Below are 20336 nucleotides of genomic sequence, written 5' to 3'. Positions count from 1 at the left end.
ACTGTGTAATTGAATTAGCTGCATTTGGGTGCAGGTATCCTTGCCTTGTGGCATCCAATGTGGAATGGACAATGGCTAGAAATTTGACATAATCAGGAATAAAGTTTTGTGCACTAGACTTTGCCCTAGAAATACCTCAAGGAGAGAACTGAGAAGCATATATTCCAGCAAAAGCAAAATAGGAGACAGGTTCCACATGCTGATGGATGATCACTTCATTGTTTTCTTACTACTTTCAAAGGTCCAACGTCCTCTTTGCTTAAGGATCCAATTCTTTGGAAAGAGTCTTATATAGCTCCAGAAATTTCTATCTGTCTGAAGTATAGCCCGTGAAGGCCAATTTTGATAGAGGCCACAATGCACTGGGCTTTTGAAAGTAATACGAAAATATAGAAGTGACTATTTATCATCATGTGGAGCCTGTCCCCTATTGGAAATACCTAGAAATCTTTTTCTCCCTGACACTTTCACCAGAAGACAACAAGGAGAAGGGCTGCTTCTTCAAGGTGGACACAGGCTTGTGTAGCTGGCAGTTGAAATATCTCATAATTGTTATGTGGCAGTTAAAGGTGCCTTGGAGCAGAATCCTTTTGTTTTGAAAGAATGGTCATCTCTATTGAGTGTAGAACCATGGTGGAAATTGGCAAGGAAGGTTAAGAGATGAGGAAGAAAGCTTGGAGCATCTCTCAGCACAAGAATGTAGTGTATGCCAATGGTGTCATTAGGGGGGTGCAGACTGCACCAGGTGACACCCCAGAAGGGGCGTTTACCCAGTGCGGTGGTACACTTGGAGGGACTGGCACGGCTACTGGGCAAGTGAGAAAAGGCACTCACCCACTTGCTCAACAGTGTCACTGGACTCAAAATAGGCCCTCTGGGGGCTGCAACACCCCCCCCCCTCAGTAGCAGCATCTACAGCGGGATGGTGCCTTCCAAATCCAGCACTGCCGCAGCCACGTTGGATCCTGAAGGCATCTGGAGGGATGGGGTTTTCTTCAGGGTCTGGTGCAGCTGCATCCATGCCAGACCCTGAAAGTCTTTCAGGGGGCTTCCTTCAAGGTCTGGCCTAGCTGCATCCACACCAAACCATGCAGGCCTTTTTTCTGTCTTCCTTCAGAGTCTGTGCAGCTGCATCCACATCGAACCTTGAAAGTCTTTCAGGGGGCTTCCTTCAGGGTCTGGCATAGCTGTATCCACGCCAGACCCAGAAGGCCTTTGAGGAGTTATTCCTTCAAGGTCCAGTGCAGCTGCATCCACTTTCAGGTCAGTTCACCTCTTCCCCATCCTCTGAGTGATACCAATCTCAGGAACACCACTGGCATATACGTTTGGCATTGTGCTGGTTTACTGACGTATCTATACAAGGACATTTGCTGCATCAAAGAGGATATCTGCTATGCTCAGGGTTGCCTTGTCAGTAGCTTCCCATTCCCTTTAGATTTCAGGGCCAAAACCTAAGATAAGGAATCGATTCTTTTTGATTTCCCAGAGACTGGGCTCTTGCGATGTCACAGAAGCAGAGCAACCAAGTGATGAAAGGGGGACTGGAAGTGCTTCTAGTTGTGCTGACCGTGGAAGCAGGCACAAGAGGAAGCTAGATAAATAGGCTATGAAAATGGCATGCCAGGGTGAGCCAAACAATAACCATTTCTCAGGGGCCAGGCAAGGTTCAAAAGACATGAGCAGCTGCATCCTTTGCAGGCATTTGTTCTAGGACTTTTTGGTGCATTGACATTGTGCAAATGCAACATGCATAAAAGCACTTGCATACTGAGCAAGTGAGCCCCATCACTGGTGGGAATGGGCATAGATGGAGCCCAGACTTTAAAGTCACACCACAGACAAAAAAATCATTTTTCCCCCTTCTACAGTGCTTTTCTAGAGACAGAGTGCCCTGAGGCCCTGATGAAGCTAGCTGTCTTCAAAACTGACACAACTTAACTTCTATTATTCTACCAAAGTTTATCTTCATTATAACATGAAGATTAGATATCTAAATTTGGACTCTGAAAGTTCAGATGTGACTTAAATAGAAAAACAATAAGTACATTTGCACAAAATGTGGACTAATATGAATATTTGCTGAGAAAACAGTACATTTAACACTCTCTTCCCCAAAACTGTCCATAAAAAATTATAAATCATTGCCATCCTGATGGAAGGTGTTAATGTTAAATGCCATCTTGGCTGTTGCTTGGAACTATTTACTTTGAACTTATTTTACCTCTTTGATTTATTTTATCTATCTTGCTGTTGCAAAACCACATCAATTTTTTACATTATTTTCCAAAAAAAAATATTTCCAAATAACATCATATACTTAGTCATTCTCTAGCCCAAGTTTGTTGTTTTCCAGATTTTTTCTATAATCATGAAAAGTAGAATTACCAGTATCTTCTGGACACCATGGGCACACGGGGCTGAAGATTAGAAGCTAAGAACAGCACTGAAACAATGGAAACATGTTTGCAATATGTTCTGAAATGAGTGGAAAAACAGAAATTGAGGCACTTTTTGACATTTGTTAAAATGAACATTTGTTTAATAATTGAAGGTGAAATGAGCCAATCAACTTTTGTATAGCACTCAAAAGAAAAGAAGACTGTGGCGTATACTATGTCTGATTTGCTTCTGCTCTTTTCTTTCTTCTTTTTTTCTTTTTTGACACTGGCACATAGTGCTGGATTGTGGGGCAACGTCTGCAAGGCAGTAATTATATGGGGGATTCTGCTTTTGTGCTGGAGAACCTGTTCTTGGTGACTGGTTCCTTACACAGTGCTATGCAAAGGTAGCAAATTAACCTGCTGGCAAGTTTAGTGGTTTCTCGTCTCATGCTGTTTGCAAAACCTCCTTTACTCTCCTGTATAATCATGCCTTTATTACATACTTGATCATCTGTGTAGGCTCTTGATCACATGCATAATTAATTCCTACCTATTTAGCTTGCAGTGAATCTAGTGTAAATGAATCCCACAGGTTGCATTTTATATACTGTACAGTGACAGACCAGATGATGGAAAAGAATATCGGCCATCACTGATTGCTTACTCTTCAGTGCTGATCTAGTGGGGGATTTAGAAAAAAGGGGGAATGTTGTTTTAGAATCCAGGTAAAGAAAGAGCATTGCGACCCTTGGGTTTATGAGATAGACCAGTTCTAGTAGTAAGGAAAAAAATAGAAATCCTTTATAAGACTAACATGCCATCATCCCTATCTTTCTATAATTTCAAGCAAATTATGCCCCATGGTCTTAGAAAAATGCTGAGTTGAATGAATAAGTTAAGTCACAAAAGGTAGGCCACCTGATGCTCATTTGAATTGATTTTCAACTTTTCTTGTAAAAACAGAAGCTAAGTCTCAGACCCTTCTCCTGTTAGAACTAAAAGAAAAATCTGCAGATGGTTTATTGGCAAGTCCTTATCCTGATGTATAAGAATGTTGTTCTGTTTCTTTAGCTGCTGCAGTAGCAAATCTCCAGATACTTCTTGCTATAAATCTGGCAGGAATTATTCTTTTATGTAAATGCAACATTGTGCCTGACTCCCACTCCCCCAATAGGTCTTGACTTCAGTCTTATTGGTTATTCCCAGCTAAAGTAGACCTATCAACCCAACTGCTGAATAGCGAGTCGTACATAGGTAGATCTTATTGATTCAGGCTGGGAAGAGGTAATGGTGGGCAGTAAACAGTCTCCTTGACTTCTTTTGTTCACATCTTGCCTGCAGGGTTGAACATCGGTATGAAATCCGACAGCAAAAACACCAGCTGTGTGGAAAAACACATGAGCCACATAGAAGAGATGCTTTTGAAAAGTACTTGAAAGCCAAACTGGCACCAGGGGGAGAAGACAGCCGGCATGTTTACTCCACTAAACAGGTACCCTTCGCCACGCCTTCCAGCACACCAAATTCATCGCGGAGGAACTCCAGTTGTGGCTGGGATGTCTTACGGCGCAGCACACTGCTGCAGGGACACACCAATCATGCCATGGAAGAGGAGGAGGTTTACCATGTGTGAGCCCAGGAACTATTCCCTCTGTGCCCAGAGAACACACTCACTCTCTAGCACTGAAGACTGTCAGTTCACCATTGATGGTTTGGAAACTGGGATACATTTCACAAAACCTGATGCCAGAGATCAGAAGGCATTAATTGCACCTCTTCTTGGCCACATCCTGTGCTCTCTTCTGCTCCCTCTGTTTGTGATTGTTTCTTACCAGCTCCACACTTTATTGTTAGAACCCTTCTGTGAAGGGCATTGAAAAGCTTCCTTGGAAATGTCTTATACTGTCCAGCTGCGCTGATCAGTAAAGATATAGCCCTCAATGTTTCACTTCATCTATCCTCTTGTGTGGGCAGTCTCCCATACCCCCTCCCCCTTTGCTGTCTCTTGTGCAAGGGACAGGAACAATGGCAGTGCAATAATGTTATGTTATTTCCCTACAGGGCAGGAAGACTGTGTGCAGTGGCATCACTATAGTGGTGTGGCAAGTGCAGACACCTAATGCCACCAACATGACTGTTCCACACCTCAGGCTAAGCTTCAGCCTTATGCGAGGAGCAGGCTGGACTGGCCTTTATCTGGAATATCACCACCTCTGCCTCCTCTTGGTGTGGCACCCCCTCCTTCTTACCCACCATGGCTCTGCAGCAGGTTACCTATTGTAGCAGCTGTCGCTTGTCCCATTACCACTGTGCACATGCCTGAAGTCCTGGGTTGGTTGTTAATGGCTGAGGGGCCGAAGACAACCATGACCATGATGATATTGCTGGGTTGGACCTCCTCCATCTTCCTTAGCAGAGATGCACTGGGTTCTGCATAATGAAGAGGAGGGCTAAGCAGAGGAGATGGCAGGGGCAAGCAAGCAACTATTATAGCCCCTGAAGAAGCATGCTCAGACCCCAGCACATCCCTGCCATGGGAGATGGACAAGGCTGGCCCCATCGACATTGTCACAGTCATGGTAATCTTTGTCACCTCAGCCACTACCAATCGAGCAACGACTACAGGCACATGCACAGCAATGGTGAGGGTACCAATGGCTGCTATGATAGGCTAGGCAGCCTGCTGCAGAGCAACAATAGGGAAGGAGGAACTGCGTCAGGAGGTGGCAGAAGTGGTGATATTCCAGAAGATGTCCCATTCTAGTCTGCCCTTTGCATAAGACTGATGTCTGGCCTGAGGTTGAACAGTCATGCAGTCTGCACTTGCTGCACAGGCACACCTGTAGTGATGCCACTTTCTGTGGGGCTTCTGTTCTTGCCTATCTTTGTCATTATTTTAAGAAAACAGACTGTTGCTTGTTTGCACATGTTAATTTAATTAACTATTGTGTTCGTTTTAAAAAACAAAACCAGCCTGCTCTAGAGGCTGAAGTTTATGAAAAGACTGGAAGACAAGATGAGCATGGAGAAACTGAGCCCTTTCACAATGGTACCTAGGACCCTTCTCAGTGGTGCTGTGGTAGAAGCCTCATTTCCCTGTTCTACTCTATTTGTACTGTTTTATTCTGGCCTTGTTTTCCTGTTGAATTCAACTTGTGTCCAGTTTCTTAATTCCTTAAACTTACCATTGATGTCACAATGTAACTTTGGAAGAGTTTGCAGCCCCTTTTCATTGTTTTTTGTGGAAATAGTTCAAATAATTATTATGTTTGTTTGTTCAAGCAATTGCACTTCTTCCTTTATTCAAGCAGCACTGGATTGATACAGAATCCAGAGAAACTCTGGTCATACATTCACCTGCAACCATTATTTTACATTTTCTTTAGCCATAAAGTTTCTGGCCAGAAGCCTACTGGGGCATTATGCATGTGGCTGTACTACTTAGATCAGGGATAGGCAACCTGCGGCCCGCGGGCCGGATGCGGCCCGGCAAGGCCTTGGGACCGGCCCCAGCCCAGTCCTGCCGCCGATTGCCGCCGGGGCCTTTGGGGAGCAATTGTCTATAGAAGCCTCAGAAGCATGCATTTATATTAACATTTTTTTTTAAAATCAGCAAATTTTTTCGCATGTCCTCCATTTTTTTTAAAAAAGTGTCTTCCATTTGAAAATTTTGTCCTACATTTGTCCTGGTTTATTTATATATTTAATTTTTAAAAAAATTTTTTTAATTTTTTGGCTTCGGCCCCCCAGTTGTCTGAGGGACAGCAACCCGGCCCCTGGCTCAAAAAGGTTGCCTACCCCTGACTTAGATACTTGAATAAGATACACTGAACCCTCCCCAGACAAGCCATTTCTCCCTTTTCTCTCAGCATTTCTCAGACTTGCCTCTGGTTTGGTAGGTGCCAACTAAGGATTAATGTGCCAACTAAGGATCACCAGGCTGTTACTAGACAAGTCCAGTGTTTTGGGTTCTGGAAAAACCAATAAGTGCTAGCAGTACTACCCACTGTTGCTGTAACCATTGCTTCCGTCTGTCTAAGCAAATTGCAAAGGTGTTAAACAGGACCTTGAACCCAAAATGCTGGACTTGTGTAGTAACAGCCTGGTAATCCTTACTTGGCACATGCATACAGTAATGTTTAGTTTTAAAATATGGCCAGTGCTGTTTTGTTCATCAAAGTCTAGTTACCATATATTTGTGGTAAAAATGGTAATTGGCAACTGCTGATTTTCAGCCTTTTAAGTCCATCCTACCAATCCAAAGAGCCTTGCGGCCAGTAGCATACCATTCTCCCTATTTGCTTAACCTCCTGTGAAAAGCTTCCTCCATCAAATCAGAGAGAGGACATGAAAGCTGCCTGAAAAGACAAGACCCATTCATGAAACCAATATTGCAAAATGTCAAGCTCATCCTTAATGTCTGCCCAGAACATGGGTGCATATGTGTGCATGTGGTAGAGGCTATCCACACCCCGAAATGTCTCTAAAAGTAGATTGCTGAATAGCAGTGCCACACTTTGATCTAGCTTCAGGGAACCACAAGGCATCAGCAACATCTGAGGATTTTTATGTCTTCAGATTAGAAATTGCATGTGTAATGTTCAACATGCATTAGCTCTTCTCAAGCCTTAGTGACTTTTGAGTAGGATAAACATGCAAGGAAACATGTCTTACCCTTCTTGTGATTCTGTTGTTCTCTTCATGTGGGCAGTTACTTTCTGAAATAGAGAGCCTCCTTTAGGTGTGAAGATTCTCCTCATGATTTAGAAAGGTTTTTTTCACTGTTTCCTAGTTTCTGTGTTCATGTTCCTCATGCATATATTCTGTGCACTTTCAGTAATACTGGAACAGGACTACTGATATCACCATCAGTCTCCACAAATCATTACAATGAGTTTGGGAGCGGGGAGATGCACTTTCTAGTTTTGCTTCAGATGAAAATGTGAATGCATTTCTGCACGTAGGCATTTCTAAGGCAGACTTGTATCCTACCATTCCATCATTTATATCTTCAAGGCACACATAAAGTTGCCACATAGATCCTGTCACATTCTGGCACCAATGGTGAGTGATTACAGATGGCTTGAACAACATGTGCATGTAACCAATTCGTGATCTATACTGTCCTACACCAGATTGTGAAGAATCCAAGCACCATCAAAAGAATGCACATTTCACCAGATTATTTGTAGTTAACAGCTACTTGCCTAATAGCCACTGCTCTGATTAACAATGTTTGCACCATGAAATGGGACCATGCTGGAAATTTAATGGATTCTAAATTCCTAGGTGATGACAGACTTGGATTTGTTTTGACTAACAATGTATTTGTCAGTGAAGATACTCTGCATCCCATCTGCTTCTTCAATGTGGCCTTGGATGTTTTGTGTAACTTCCTCTGTGTCCCCTATTTCTTCTCTTGACTTTTGAAATGCCCTCAAAATTTTGAACTCAGGTGAATATACACAGACACTCTTCCCCATAGGCACAGAACAAAAAACTGGAAAGCACATATTCACAGTAGAATGAAAGGAGAGAAATTCTCACATGCTATGTGATGGTACTACACCTTTTATTTCTGTAGTATATTGTGGTATTGAGACAACACATCTGCCACCCCTAAAAATATAATTGAAAAATCTATAAATATGAACCCATTGGTAGATCTATTTCCTTCATTCTAATAATCAGAGGGCCCACTTTGATGGATAGTGCAGACTGCAACTCCAGAAATTTCTCATAACAGATATGTGTATATATATATATATATATATATATATATATATGATAGATACTATTTAATTTTTAAGGAATAATATTTTAGATGTGAATGACATGTTGTCTCAATACCACAATTATACTTAATGGTTTTTTTAAAATTTTATAATAGCCCCTAAAGAAGGCCAATTGGTGATAAGGCCGAAACATGTTGGGCTTGTTAGAAATACTGTATATACTTGACTATCAGTCGATCTTATGTTTAAGTCAAGGGCAGGTTTGGGGGGCAAAATTATGAATTTTGATATGACCCATAGATAAAACTTAAGGGCATGTAACAGAGAATCTAAAGGATGAAGCAAAAGAATACAATACCAAAAAACATGCAAACTTCCATCAGGCATAACTTTGTGCAGGGACGTAGCCGGGGGGGGGGGTTTTTGGGGGTCCCCCCCCCCCCCCCTTCCATTAGAAAAATGAATGGTGTGTGCTGCTGCACTGCCGCACCAAAGCCCCATTATAATGGTGGCACTTAGTCTGGACCCCCCCTTCCTAAAATCCTAGCTACGCCCCTGCTTTGTGCTCACTCTAACAGCTGAGTGGATGAGTGCTTCCGGGATAGATTACATTCTTGCTTTTCACCAGGAGATGGTTCTTTTTAAAATATGAATTAAAGTATGGTACTTATCTTGACCCATGGATAAGTTGACTCATGCTTTGGGGGTCATTTTTTTGACCAAAATTTCTAAACTTCTACATGAGTATAGACAGTAATTGTTTTTGAACCATCACATAGTACATGGGACTTCGTCTACTTTCATACGTCCACATAGGGCCACTTTCCTTAAAAGATCTTAATTAGCTAGAATCTTGTTAGTGACGTGCATCAGTGTAACTTGTGGCCATGCCAGCAAATGTGCCTTGAATAATGATGTGCAAGGAAGTATTTCTTACTTCCCTGCACATCATCACCTTTGGTGCACAAGAAAAGCTGGAGTATTCCAGGTACAACTCCATTCTTCCACCATTGATCAGGTATGGAGCTCTGCAAGGCTCATTCCAACTGGCCTTCAGCACCTGGTGAAGAAGTAGCCTTAAACTGGTGGAAGTGGATGGTCCTCTAAATGGAAGGTGGAACAAGCTGTAGAGTTTGTGAACACTTGGCCATTGGGTACTGCTTGGGAAATATGCTTGGACTTTTTTTTTTTAATATGAACATTTCTGCATCAAATGCTTTTTCCCAGGTACAGGTTAAAAAGAGATTAGAAACACACAAGCTAGGTCTACAGCATTATTCATTTTTTGTATAAAAAAGTAATGTTTTATTATATATTGCTGGTGGTTTCCTCATACCTCACCTAACACTGTGATTTCTGTGTTCATGTTTTGTTGTGATTTGTGGCCACACAATCTAGCACTTAAAGTCCAGCTTTGGGTTTAAGCAAACCTAGCTCTGTCCCAGACTGTAACCTAGAGCTATAAAAATGGGAGAAATTACAAAAACAACAAGATTAACTGCAGGATTCCCTTTTGAGTACCAAAGATTTCTTGGCCCAACATTTGTGAATTCTGCTATTTCCTGGCTCTCTTCAACTTTTATAAAAACTTTAACATGTTTTAAACAAATATATTTTAACAAAGCTGATGGTGCACATATTTGCAAATTAAACAGCCATTCCTATACCATCTCCTTTTCACTCACAATTTCTTATGGCATTTGTGCAGAGGAAATGCTGTATGCTCATCTGATGTACTTCAAAATAACCCAAACTGACAGCCCAGTTATTGTCTGTATAGGCCAGGAACAAAATGAAAATGAATCTTTCCACATTATATGAAACAGTGCATTAGATAAAGTGCTAAGAAATGGAACAGGGATATCTGTTTACAGTTACAAGTAAATCATATGAAATTCTGAAACCTGAAAAGATATACACATGAATACTGATACATCCCTATAGTCAGTATTCATTACTGTATATCTAAAAAGTGGAGAAATCTTAACATTCATGACTTTGCTCTGGGATTGTCATCCTGTAAATGTTGACTTTGCTCAATTTTGGACATTCACTCTTACGTAATATAGAAGGAAGGACAATCTCACGTAAAATACACATCCGCCACCTTAGAAGAGTGCCGTTAGTGTTTGAAAGATGCACTTTATTGTGACAGAAAGGGTTTCACTTACCCTGTTTTCTCCTCTTCCTGTGGTTCAATGAGTTATTATACTGTATATGTCAACATTGCCTGTGTTCCATGTGGTCTCTCTCAACAGCAGATTGGAGAAGGTGATCAATTTTGCTTTTAAATCTGCCTCAGTTTAAGAACTGGCTCTGTTTTAGCCCCAAGGTCAATGTCAGGCTCTATCCCCATCTAATAAAGCCCTGTGCACATACTTTTTTCTCTGTCAAATGTTTTATTTCATTTTCTCTGGTCTGAATATCCACTTGGACACTTCAAATTCTCTCCATTCTCTGAACAGGCAAACTTCCATGTACCATATCTGATAACTAGGAAGTCGCTATCCTGGTTCTCTCATCAAGGAACCAGGTATAAACCTAGAAGCCATGGCTGCTCCAAAATGGTGCCTGAGTTTGAAAATCCAGTTTCCACCCTCCATCCCACTTAACATAGGGCCCAAATAGCTATGAAGTTCAGCACAAGCCCTACTCAATTGAACTGGGGAATGTCATATGGTCTTGCAGATCTGTCCATCCCTCACTTTGCCACCCAAAATAGTGCCCAAAATTCACAGGTTGAGGCAGTATCCATCCCATTTTGTTTCACTGGACATCTGTCTCTGCCAGAACGGCACAAAGGAAGGTGGTAGTGTTGTTCTTCTTGAATCTAAATTCCAGGGTCTGAACAAAAACTTCCAAGGGATTTCTTTTGGCACACAGTCGTTCAGCTTTCAGTTTAACTCAGTTTTGCCTGATCTGGCTCAAAAGATGTCTGATTTGCTGGCAATCCATATCACAATCCACTTGACAAGTCTGCAATGGATCCAAACCTATATATTGGCATACATGTGGCAGCACGTACCTTTCCATTTCCAATGCTACACTCTACCCTGTGTACTAACTGTCCACCCACCCCAATGTACAACACCACCTATTGCCATAGGATTTGCACCACCTAATGCCATAGGATTTGCAGTGTCTCAAGTAATGTTTTTTTTTTTTAAAGGAAGAAGAAAAACAAAAAAACCTAGAAAATGTCAAGGGTTGTAATCTGTGGAGTGATGTTTCACGCACTCTCCCTCAGTGCCTGAAATATGCTGCTCTGTCTCCCTTTTGCAATAAAATGTTCATTGAAATATTCAGATCCTTTCAGGTCAGTTGGGCTCTGCTTGCTGTGTCAGACCTCGACAGGTTCGAGCTGATTGAGGTGAACCCGCATGAGTTGGATGCTGTTGAGAATCTTCTTCTGATGACCAACCAGGCTAATGCCAATGCGCTGGATGTCTCTGCAAATGAAATGAAGAAGTATTAGATGAGGACTTTGTTGTCTGCACTGACTTTCTGCTTACAATCCAAGCAAACATGGGCTGGCACCCTGTTGATAATATACAAAGACATATAATCATTCTTACGCCTGGGTATCATTGGTTTTTTAATAAATGCAGAGGTTAGTATTCCCTTCCCACCTCTGCACTGATCTAAGCTTTCCCTCAGACCTACTGCAGAGCCACTGATGAGCCACTTCCCATTTTATGTCTAGTGAAGAATGGCAGAGATCAGAGAAATATGGGTAACCAGACACAAAATGATTATATCAGCCACTGAGATCTCCAGAAGATCCCAGCAGATCTCAGCGAAGGATGTAGTTATTTTGCAGCTGGCGATGGGAACTGAGCCAGGAGCTTCTCTACCTCTCTAGGTACAGTATGGATGTGGGCAGAACTATGCTACATAATTTGAGAAAATTCAGATGGAATAAAACAGAAGATTACATGATAAAAAAATTGTTAATGGCTGCACATGTTGTAATTGCATTAGGTTGGAAAAATAAATAATGTTGGAGGGGGAGGATTGGTCACATTATATTGCAGAATATCTTTTATCTGAATATTTAAGGGAAAGAAAAGGAAAATGTTATGGCCAAATAAACGAAATGGTCTGGTGATATGAATGGGGATGTTGGACTGAGAAAGTTAAAGTAGAAAAGGAGTACAACGAAGTTAGAGAAATTATTAATAAGATATTCCACATTATGGGTACTGGGTACTAATTTACTTGGTCATAGCCATTGGAGAGGAAGGAGGGAGGGGAGGATGTGAGAAAAGTATGTGATCTAATAATGATAATATTTTGTAAAGTTTTATTATATATGTTGTAGTTATGGGTCATAAAACTTATTTAAAAAAAATAAAATAAACTATGCTACATCAGACGATACAGGATCATGGCCATAGTCATAGAAGCTGGCACAACTATGCAAATTGGAAAAGGGTAGGGTCAACTATGAGCCATTCAGTGCAGCCAAAGTGAGAATTTAAAGGCACAGAGGAGAGGAAAAACAAGAAAGAACCAGAAAGGAAAAGAGAATGGAAAGTTGTGAAGTACTTGCTCATTGCTTTGTTTGGTGTAGTATGTTTCAGTATGTTCAGGCATTTGCACTAAGTGAAAAGAGTTGCGAGGATAGATGAGAAACCAGGAATTTGTGATTAAAGACGTTATTCCACAGGCTATAAGAAATAAACTATTTACCAGAAGAACAAGAGTAAAAGCACCCATGTAGGTATATATGGAGGCAGTATTTCCATTCAGTAAACAAAATGTCTCTGGCTGAGCGAAAGGAGGGAACAAGTGTGAACCTGTTTCAGGTTCTAGTTTGAACTAATCCAAGATGCTTAACTGTATTTTCTAAATGGGTTCAGCATCTTGGATAGCTCTTTTAGGGGTTGAACTAAAATCCAGACCAGATTCACCACCCCATTGCCAACTAGGATGGGGAGGAATTGTATAATTCCCTGTACCAGAAAGGAAATGTGCCTCTGAAATTCAATTCAACTGATTTTTTTAAAACTTGTCTTTTTGGAGTTCCAGATGATCTGCTCTTGTTCCCAAAATATAACAAATGCACTAAGAACTCACAGTGATTCTCCTCTCTTCATGAACTTTATGCACAACCAGCCTGCTGCAGCATTAAGCTGTTTCAGTTCATGAGCATGTTCCTTCCCTCTCTGTGTTACTGAAATGTCCACAGTTATGAATGAGACAAAAGCACAATCTGGATGACATGCATCAAGACACACTCTTTTTTATGGAGTTTAACCCACTTTTGTCACACATTAAAAAAATAACAGTGATGTTGTTGCATGCAGTTAGTTGTATCACAATTATGATTTCAGCTAAGCACGGGAGCTCATGTGAAAGAAGATGTAAACATAAAATGTTGCTGTGCACATATATGCAACACGGCAGGGATGATAGTAGAAATAATGCAAGTGAACTGAAGGAAGCCAAATCTACAGCATATTGCACACACACCAACAGGGAAATAATTTTAGAAATCCTCCTACCCAACTAAAATCTAGGAGAAGAGAAACTGAAGATGCTACAAATGTATTGAACAATAAAGGACAGTGTGGGTCAACCAAGCAGGGGAAGGGTTAGGAACTCAAGATAGGGTGAGGGTATAGGAGATACTATGGTGAGGGAGTGCATAAAAGATGGAAGGCTGTTTAAATAATCATTAGTAGGAACTGGCTAAATGAATGGCTCCCTGAGGCTTGTTTTAGTTCTAATCCTAAATCTACTTACATGACATAAGAGTTTTCATTCAGGCAACATGTGCTAAATACAAATGCTCTTAAAATAATCTGTGAAGAGGCCCAAGAGTGGGGAATGCTTCGGGGTAAAATAAAAAGCAGTTATTAAATCAGATTAATCAAAGTTTAGTTGACTAAGGCTACAATCCTATACTTCCTTGAAGGGTAGCACAGGGGCCATTGGGTGTTATGAGGTCAGAAAGGAAGTCTGTTCTTACAGCCCTTACAAGAAATTTCTGCACTTATTTGTAACATGTTACTTCTAAGATGTGGTGTAGTTAGCTGTAGTCAACTGTTTTTGGATTGCAGTGCTTTATAGCATTCAAACCTAATTTGCCATAGCTTTTTAGGGTTGTCCTCACATATGGAGAAGGAAGATGTACCTCACATGTAGACAAAGACGGTACATTCCAGGAACAGTTTGCAGGCTATTTGCCAATACAAGAAATGGCCCAGTTTGTGTTTTGGTCAAAAAAAACCAAAATACTTTCTTGCCCTTTATCTGCAATAATGCTTTTAAATTGTCCTGGGATATCTCAACTGCTTACATGTCTCTTTCACTCCCAAACTGCTTTCTTTTGACTTCTTTCCACATTGTGGGTGTACAGCCAAAAATGTGCAGAATTTAGAATCAGGCTTACCTATGTGTAATCTGGAGTTATGCATCCATAGTGGATCCATATTCACAGTCCACTTGTAACCCTAATGGTGGCACTAATGCCACGGCCATAAGGGCTCCCCCAGACTAATTTAAGCTATGTGGAGAGAAGGAGGATCTGTTCTGCTGGCAAACAGGGAGTAGAGGGATGAAGTTTTCACCACCCCAGTCAACAATGTTGCAACAGAAGCAAGACCTTTGCTGGCTGGCAGAAAGAGTGTGTGAACATGTCACCCACCAGGGACGTAGCTAGGATTTTAGGAAGGGGGGAGGGTCCAGACTGCTACCATTATAATGGGGCTTGGCTGCGGCGGTGCAGCAGCACACACCATTCATTTTTCTAATGGAAGGGCGGGTCCGGACCCCAAGAACCCCCCCCCCCCTTTGCTACGTCCCTGCACCCACTTATGCCCCAATCACCAGCAGAATAGACTTCCTTCACTCCACATGACTGATGCTCAGCCAAGTAGATTTGGGGAGTGGAGGACTAGGCCAGGAAATGCTACTGAGCTATGCAGCTAAGGTAGTTATGTAACTAAGTAGCCCAAGCAGAATTCCAGCCCTAAGGAAAGTGCTGCTTTGTAAATTTAAGCATCATACACATATAACCATCAGAGTGTCAAGACTGCTGCAGCTCTTTATTGTGCGTACACTTCTCCCTCCACATTTGCAGCCTTGAGATTTGCAATTTCAATCATTCACGAGGTCAAGTCTCCACCACCACCACCCAGAGCCTTTCCCTACCTGATCACTCCCTGGCCTGCCCAGGCTGGAGGCTCCTCCTGCCTTTCTCTGTCCAATCGCTCCCTGGGGAACGCAGCGATCTGGCTGGGAAAGGGGCAGGTAGCCAGTTAAAGGGGACAGGAGGGTGGGAGAAAAAGGCATGCATGCCCCTGCTCTTCTTCCCCTGCCCACCCTTCCTTTTAACTGGCTTCTGAGTGGGGGGGGGGAGTTATTCACAGTTTTTCCACATTCACAGGGGTCTTGTTCCCCTAACCCCTGCGAAAGTGGAAGGTGAACTGTACAGTCCTCCATATCCACAGATTTTTTAAAGCCATGGACTGAAGTATCCAGTCTGAATTTTTTAAAAAATATATAAATTCCAAAAAGCAAACCCTGATTTTGCCAGTTTATGTAAGAGATTTCATTTTACTATGCCATTGCATTTAAAGAGACTTGAGCATCCATGGATTTGATATCCACCGGGGATCCTGGAACCAAACCACAGTGGATACCAAAGGCCTACTGTACACTTATTTGGAAACTCTGTCTGCTGTCATGCAATGTGAGGTATGCCTCTTACTCTAGAGTCATACGGGAGATGACATCAAATGTTGTCAGGCCAGCCTGGTCAAAGTTCTCCTTGTAGCGACCCATTTTAATGGCATCCAGCCACTCGTGGGCATTGGTGAGTGATGGGAAATCTGGGGGTGAGTTGCTTAACAGGTGCTGGGATGGTCTGTGAAGAAAAGAAAAATGTACATTAAAAGGAGCACGAGACAATATTGCTGGCCATATAGCTAATGTCAGCTACTCAACATGGGAGAAGCTGATGCTATCGAGGGAGTCTCAGCCAACTTCAACACTGCACTATATGTGTACTAAGTGTCCCTGAAGGCTTGGCATGATTTCTCTTTGTACAATCAAACATTGATATAATGGTGGTCAGCATGACAGCTGACTAATATCAGGATTGGCCCTCAAAGGAATCAAAAACAAAACACTCAGAGAAACCCTGTAGTTTACCCCTCTGTTTTTAATGTTTTATATTTTCTGTTCTTTTCTTGGGCTGTAACTTAAAATAAAGGTTTCTTTCAGCATTGGATCATTTTTAAATAAACTGTATACAAGCAATGTCTCCTGTCTTTTCCCCAGGCACAGGACAAAAGCTTGTGAAACCCATGGGAAAATCCCTCCATGCCAACAGGATGCATTTCCTTCTTCAGTTCTGGGACCATCTAATCCTAGCTGAATCTCCCCCCAGGGAGCTGCTCTTTGCTAGCATCTGGCTCTGTCAGGCTCAGAAAAGGAGACAGGAGTAGTGGAGCTTCCAAATACACTCTTTTTGGCCGCCACTGGGAAGATTCCCTGTGCCTGTCAACCCTCTCTGCAAGACACTGCTCCTTTTTGGCCCATTTCACACCCCTTCAGCCCCATCCTCCAGACACTGTGATCTTCCCTCATAGCCCAACCAGTCCTTTCTTGGTCCACACACTCTTGCCCTCAAGGTGCTCTTTGTTTAGCTTTCTCACAATGGCATCAAAGACCCAAGAAGTGTCTAGTTGGTTTGCTAAACATGAAGAACATCTGAGCTCCCACCATTAAGAACAGAGAATAATAACAAACAAGTTTCCTTCATATAGTGGCCAACCACGTGAACTATGAGTCAGAAAAACCCTGGTTCACTGCTAGCAATGAATTCAGGTGTCATTTACAATATCTACCTTACAGGTTTGTTGTAATGATTACAATACTGTATTTGATGTGTTTTGGAAAAGTGCTTCATTAGTATTAAGTACTGTTGTTGCTTCCTCCACTTCTTTTTTCCATCATATTTTGCCCAAACTTTTTGTCAAGAAGCGAAACTGGCCAGAGACCCACACTGCTGCAGGGTATCATAAATAACTGTCAGTGGAATTACTTTCCACTAGCATTACACAATTCTTATATGAGCTACTACTGTAGCCCATCATATGGGAATCACTAGCTACTGTAAATGTGCACAACTGACACTCTGCTGCACAGCTGCAACAAACAACATGATGCACATTAGTGTCCTGCAGTGGGGCTCAGGCCCTAAAACAGAATCAGACCTGCAGCCTGAAAATAAGCAACCCAGGGATCCCTCAAGAAAAATAATGATGTTCTAAAACGGTATCTATTTGCCTGTCTGCCTATCCCCACAAACAGATACACACACATGCAATAAATATGAAGCCTCAGAATGACAGAAGCATCAAAAATTTTAAATAGTTGAAGAAGGCTGTGGAAACAAATGAAAAGCCAGAACGTCAAAGAAAGCATTGCTTGAAAAAGTAATATAAATTATAAGCAATTACTGATGTTATTAAAATAAAGTTTGCCTTCAAATAAAAAGGGGAATAGCGATCACTACTGCTAAGCAGGAAATGGCTTATGGATCTTCAACCTGTCTTATACATGTATGTATCATCTGACTCACATTGACACATGTTCTTCAGGCAGATCTCTGCTTTCACCCCTGTCTCCTGGATATTGCCAGTGTGCCATGTCCAGTAAAATTACTCTGCATACATAACACGTCTTACACTTGTGCATGTTGCTAACAGGGCACTGGTCATTAGACAGCAGGAGGCAGGTACTCATCATCTCCAATCTCAAATTCAACTCTTCTTCTGTTCCCTTTTCCTTCTAGGCCACAACCAAATTTCACATTCCACTTGGTTCAAAGGCACCTATCTCACCTGCTGTTTCCTGTGCCAGTAGCTTTCAAGGCAGATGGCTTACGAATCATCTTGTCCAGGGCATTGACAATCTGCTCAAATTTGGGCCTCTGGACCCTTTCCTTCTGCCAGCAGTCCAGCATCAGCAGGTGCAAAACAGTGGGACAATCTGGGGGAGGTGGCAGGCGATAGTCCTGGTCAATAGCATTGATTACCTGCAGTGAATTAAGAGATGCTTCAGGATACAGTTCCATGGCAGTAAGTATGAAAGTCTTCCACCAGCAAAAATCTGGTTCAAAACATGAGAAGAGAGAAAGAAAGTGTTGCCTCATGTGAGAACTTACATCCTGATTGGACATGTCCCAATAGGGCCTCTCACCATAGGACATGACCTCCCACATCACAATCCCATAGCTCCAGACGTCACTTGAGGATGTGAATTTGCGATACTGTATAGCCTCTGGGGCAGTCCAGCGAATGGGGATCTTGCCACCCTAGAGAATTTTTTTAAAAAAAAAATAGTGAGTTAACCTTTGTGATTGTAACACTGTCCTTAAAACCCATCTATTTTTTTTTCATGGGATGAATTCTGAGAAAGATGTTATTGCATATTTTGGGTATAGTTTTAGCTTTTTCTTTAAGAAATGAAAAAAGTACTACAGTGGGCCTTTGGTATCTCCTGGGGTTTGATTCCAGGACCCTGTGTAGATACCAAAATCTGTGGAGTCTCAAGTCTCATTCAATATAAGGCATAGTGAAATGGTGTCCCTTAAATAAAATAGCAATCAAAATTTCCTTTTTAGAATTTATATCTTTTTGGAGTATTTTCAACCCATGGATGGTTGAATCTCTGTATAAAGAATCTGTGGATATGGAGGGTCAACTGTACTGTTCAGTTCTTTGGATCCATAATCTGCCTTCATCATCAGATAGACTGGGCTTAAGGACAGTACTTCTGCTCTGTTTTCAGATTATCTCTTGGCACCACAAGTCACCCAGTCAAGGACTCCCTGCCAACGTCTATGCAGTACTTTCTCAGGGGTGGAGGAGCAATTGATGAGAAGATGAAATCAGCCATGCATGCACTTAAATCTGTATTCAATTTGGTCTCTCTCCCTCTCTTTTTGACATTTCTCAGCCTGAAGACTAACACTCCATTTTACTTTGGTTTATGGTTTAAGTGAACAGAGCAAGAACTCACCAAGGCCCCTGTGTATGTTGGATTTGAAGCATCGTCCTCCAAAAATCTTGACAATCCGAAATCTGACACCTTGCAAACCAAGTTGCTGTTGACCAAGATGTTGCGGGCAGCCAAATCCCGGTGGACATAATTCATGTCTGAGAGGTAGCGCATGCCAGCTGCTATGCCACGCAGCAAGCCCACTAGCTGCAGGACACTGAACTGCCCTTCCTTTTGCTGTGAGTGGCAAACACAGGAGAAACAGGAATCAGTAAAATATTAACAAGAAATGTTTTCATCCATTCAACCATAACATGGGGCATAGTGAGAGAGGAAGGTAAGTATGATGATTGAATAGGATACTAAATACTAATACTAAATATTATCTAAGATATTAAATAATGACTGCTTAGCATAAAAGGAATGAAATTACTTTTTCATGCGAACAAAACAAAGTTAGCTGGACAATGACTTGTGAGACAGTATGTGTGTGTATTGTGTACCTTCAAGTCGTTTCTCCTGTTTATAAACCAACAGCTATTCTAAATAAGACAAATCAGAGAAACAGAGCCAAGGCTAATTCTCACTAAGATGACAAAATTTGTATCGTTGTTTGCCAAGTGGACTTGCATGATTGAATACCCCTCTGTGCTAAATAACCCCTAAACATATAAAACTAGCACATCATTTAGAAGCTTTGGCCTTGACAGGTTAGTTTTCTAGGTAGAGGGCATTTTTTATATGGATGAACTTTCAGTTATGCAAACCTTCCCCTTGCAGCCTGAATCCCTCAAGAAAAATAAAGATGTTCTAAAATGGTATTTATTTATCTGCCTGCTTGTCCATACACACACACACACACTAAATATGAAGCATCAGAAATGTTAAACAAATGGAGAAGGCAATGAAAAGGAATGGAAAGGCAAAACTTCAAAGAGGGTATTGCTTGAAAAAGTAATAAAAATTATAATGAATTACCAATGTTATTAAAAGAAAATTTGCCTTCAAATAAAAAGAGGAATAGTGATCAGTTACTGTAACTACTGCTAAACAGAAAATGGCTTGCGGATCTTAAAATTGGATCTGTACACTTCAAACATTTAAAACAAAAACAATGCTGCATCAATATGCAACATGTGACTTCTGAACATAATACTTCCTAAGAAAGATAAGTATAAAAGGACAAGTATAAAAGGAAGTG

At 41.5% G+C, this 20336-nt stretch overlaps 2 protein-coding genes across 2 annotated transcripts in view; one reads left to right on the top strand and one right to left on the bottom strand.

Moving 5' to 3' along the window:
- The window catches only part of LOC121920577 (transient receptor potential cation channel subfamily V member 6-like), a 127410-nt gene extending 121585 nt beyond the window's left edge, over positions 1–5825 (top strand). Inside the window, exon 11 of the mRNA XM_042447702.1 lies at positions 3726–5825. Within this exon, the coding sequence (XP_042303636.1) occupies positions 3726–4017 (292 nt within the window). The 3' untranslated portion in view covers positions 4018–5825. The remainder of the gene's footprint in view (positions 1–3725) is intronic.
- A 3571-nt stretch (positions 5826–9396) lies between these two features.
- The window catches only part of LOC121922909 (ephrin type-B receptor 5), a 200937-nt gene continuing 189997 nt past the window's right edge, over positions 9397–20336 (bottom strand). The window contains exons 14-18 of the mRNA XM_042452858.1: positions 19157–19372; positions 18300–18449; positions 17977–18170; positions 15837–15992; positions 9397–11568 (exon numbers count right to left, since the gene is read on the bottom strand). Coding sequence (XP_042308792.1) covers positions 11460–11568; positions 15837–15992; positions 17977–18170; positions 18300–18449; positions 19157–19372 — 825 coding nt within the window. The 3' untranslated portion in view covers positions 9397–11459. The remainder of the gene's footprint in view (positions 11569–15836; positions 15993–17976; positions 18171–18299; positions 18450–19156; positions 19373–20336) is intronic.

The sequence above is a fragment of the Sceloporus undulatus genome, chromosome 2 (assembly GCF_019175285.1).
Source record: "Sceloporus undulatus isolate JIND9_A2432 ecotype Alabama chromosome 2, SceUnd_v1.1, whole genome shotgun sequence".
Classification (NCBI taxonomy): domain Eukaryota; kingdom Metazoa; phylum Chordata; class Lepidosauria; order Squamata; family Phrynosomatidae; genus Sceloporus; species Sceloporus undulatus.
Note: the sequence above shows the minus strand (reverse complement) of the source record. Positions and strands in the feature narration are given on the sequence as shown.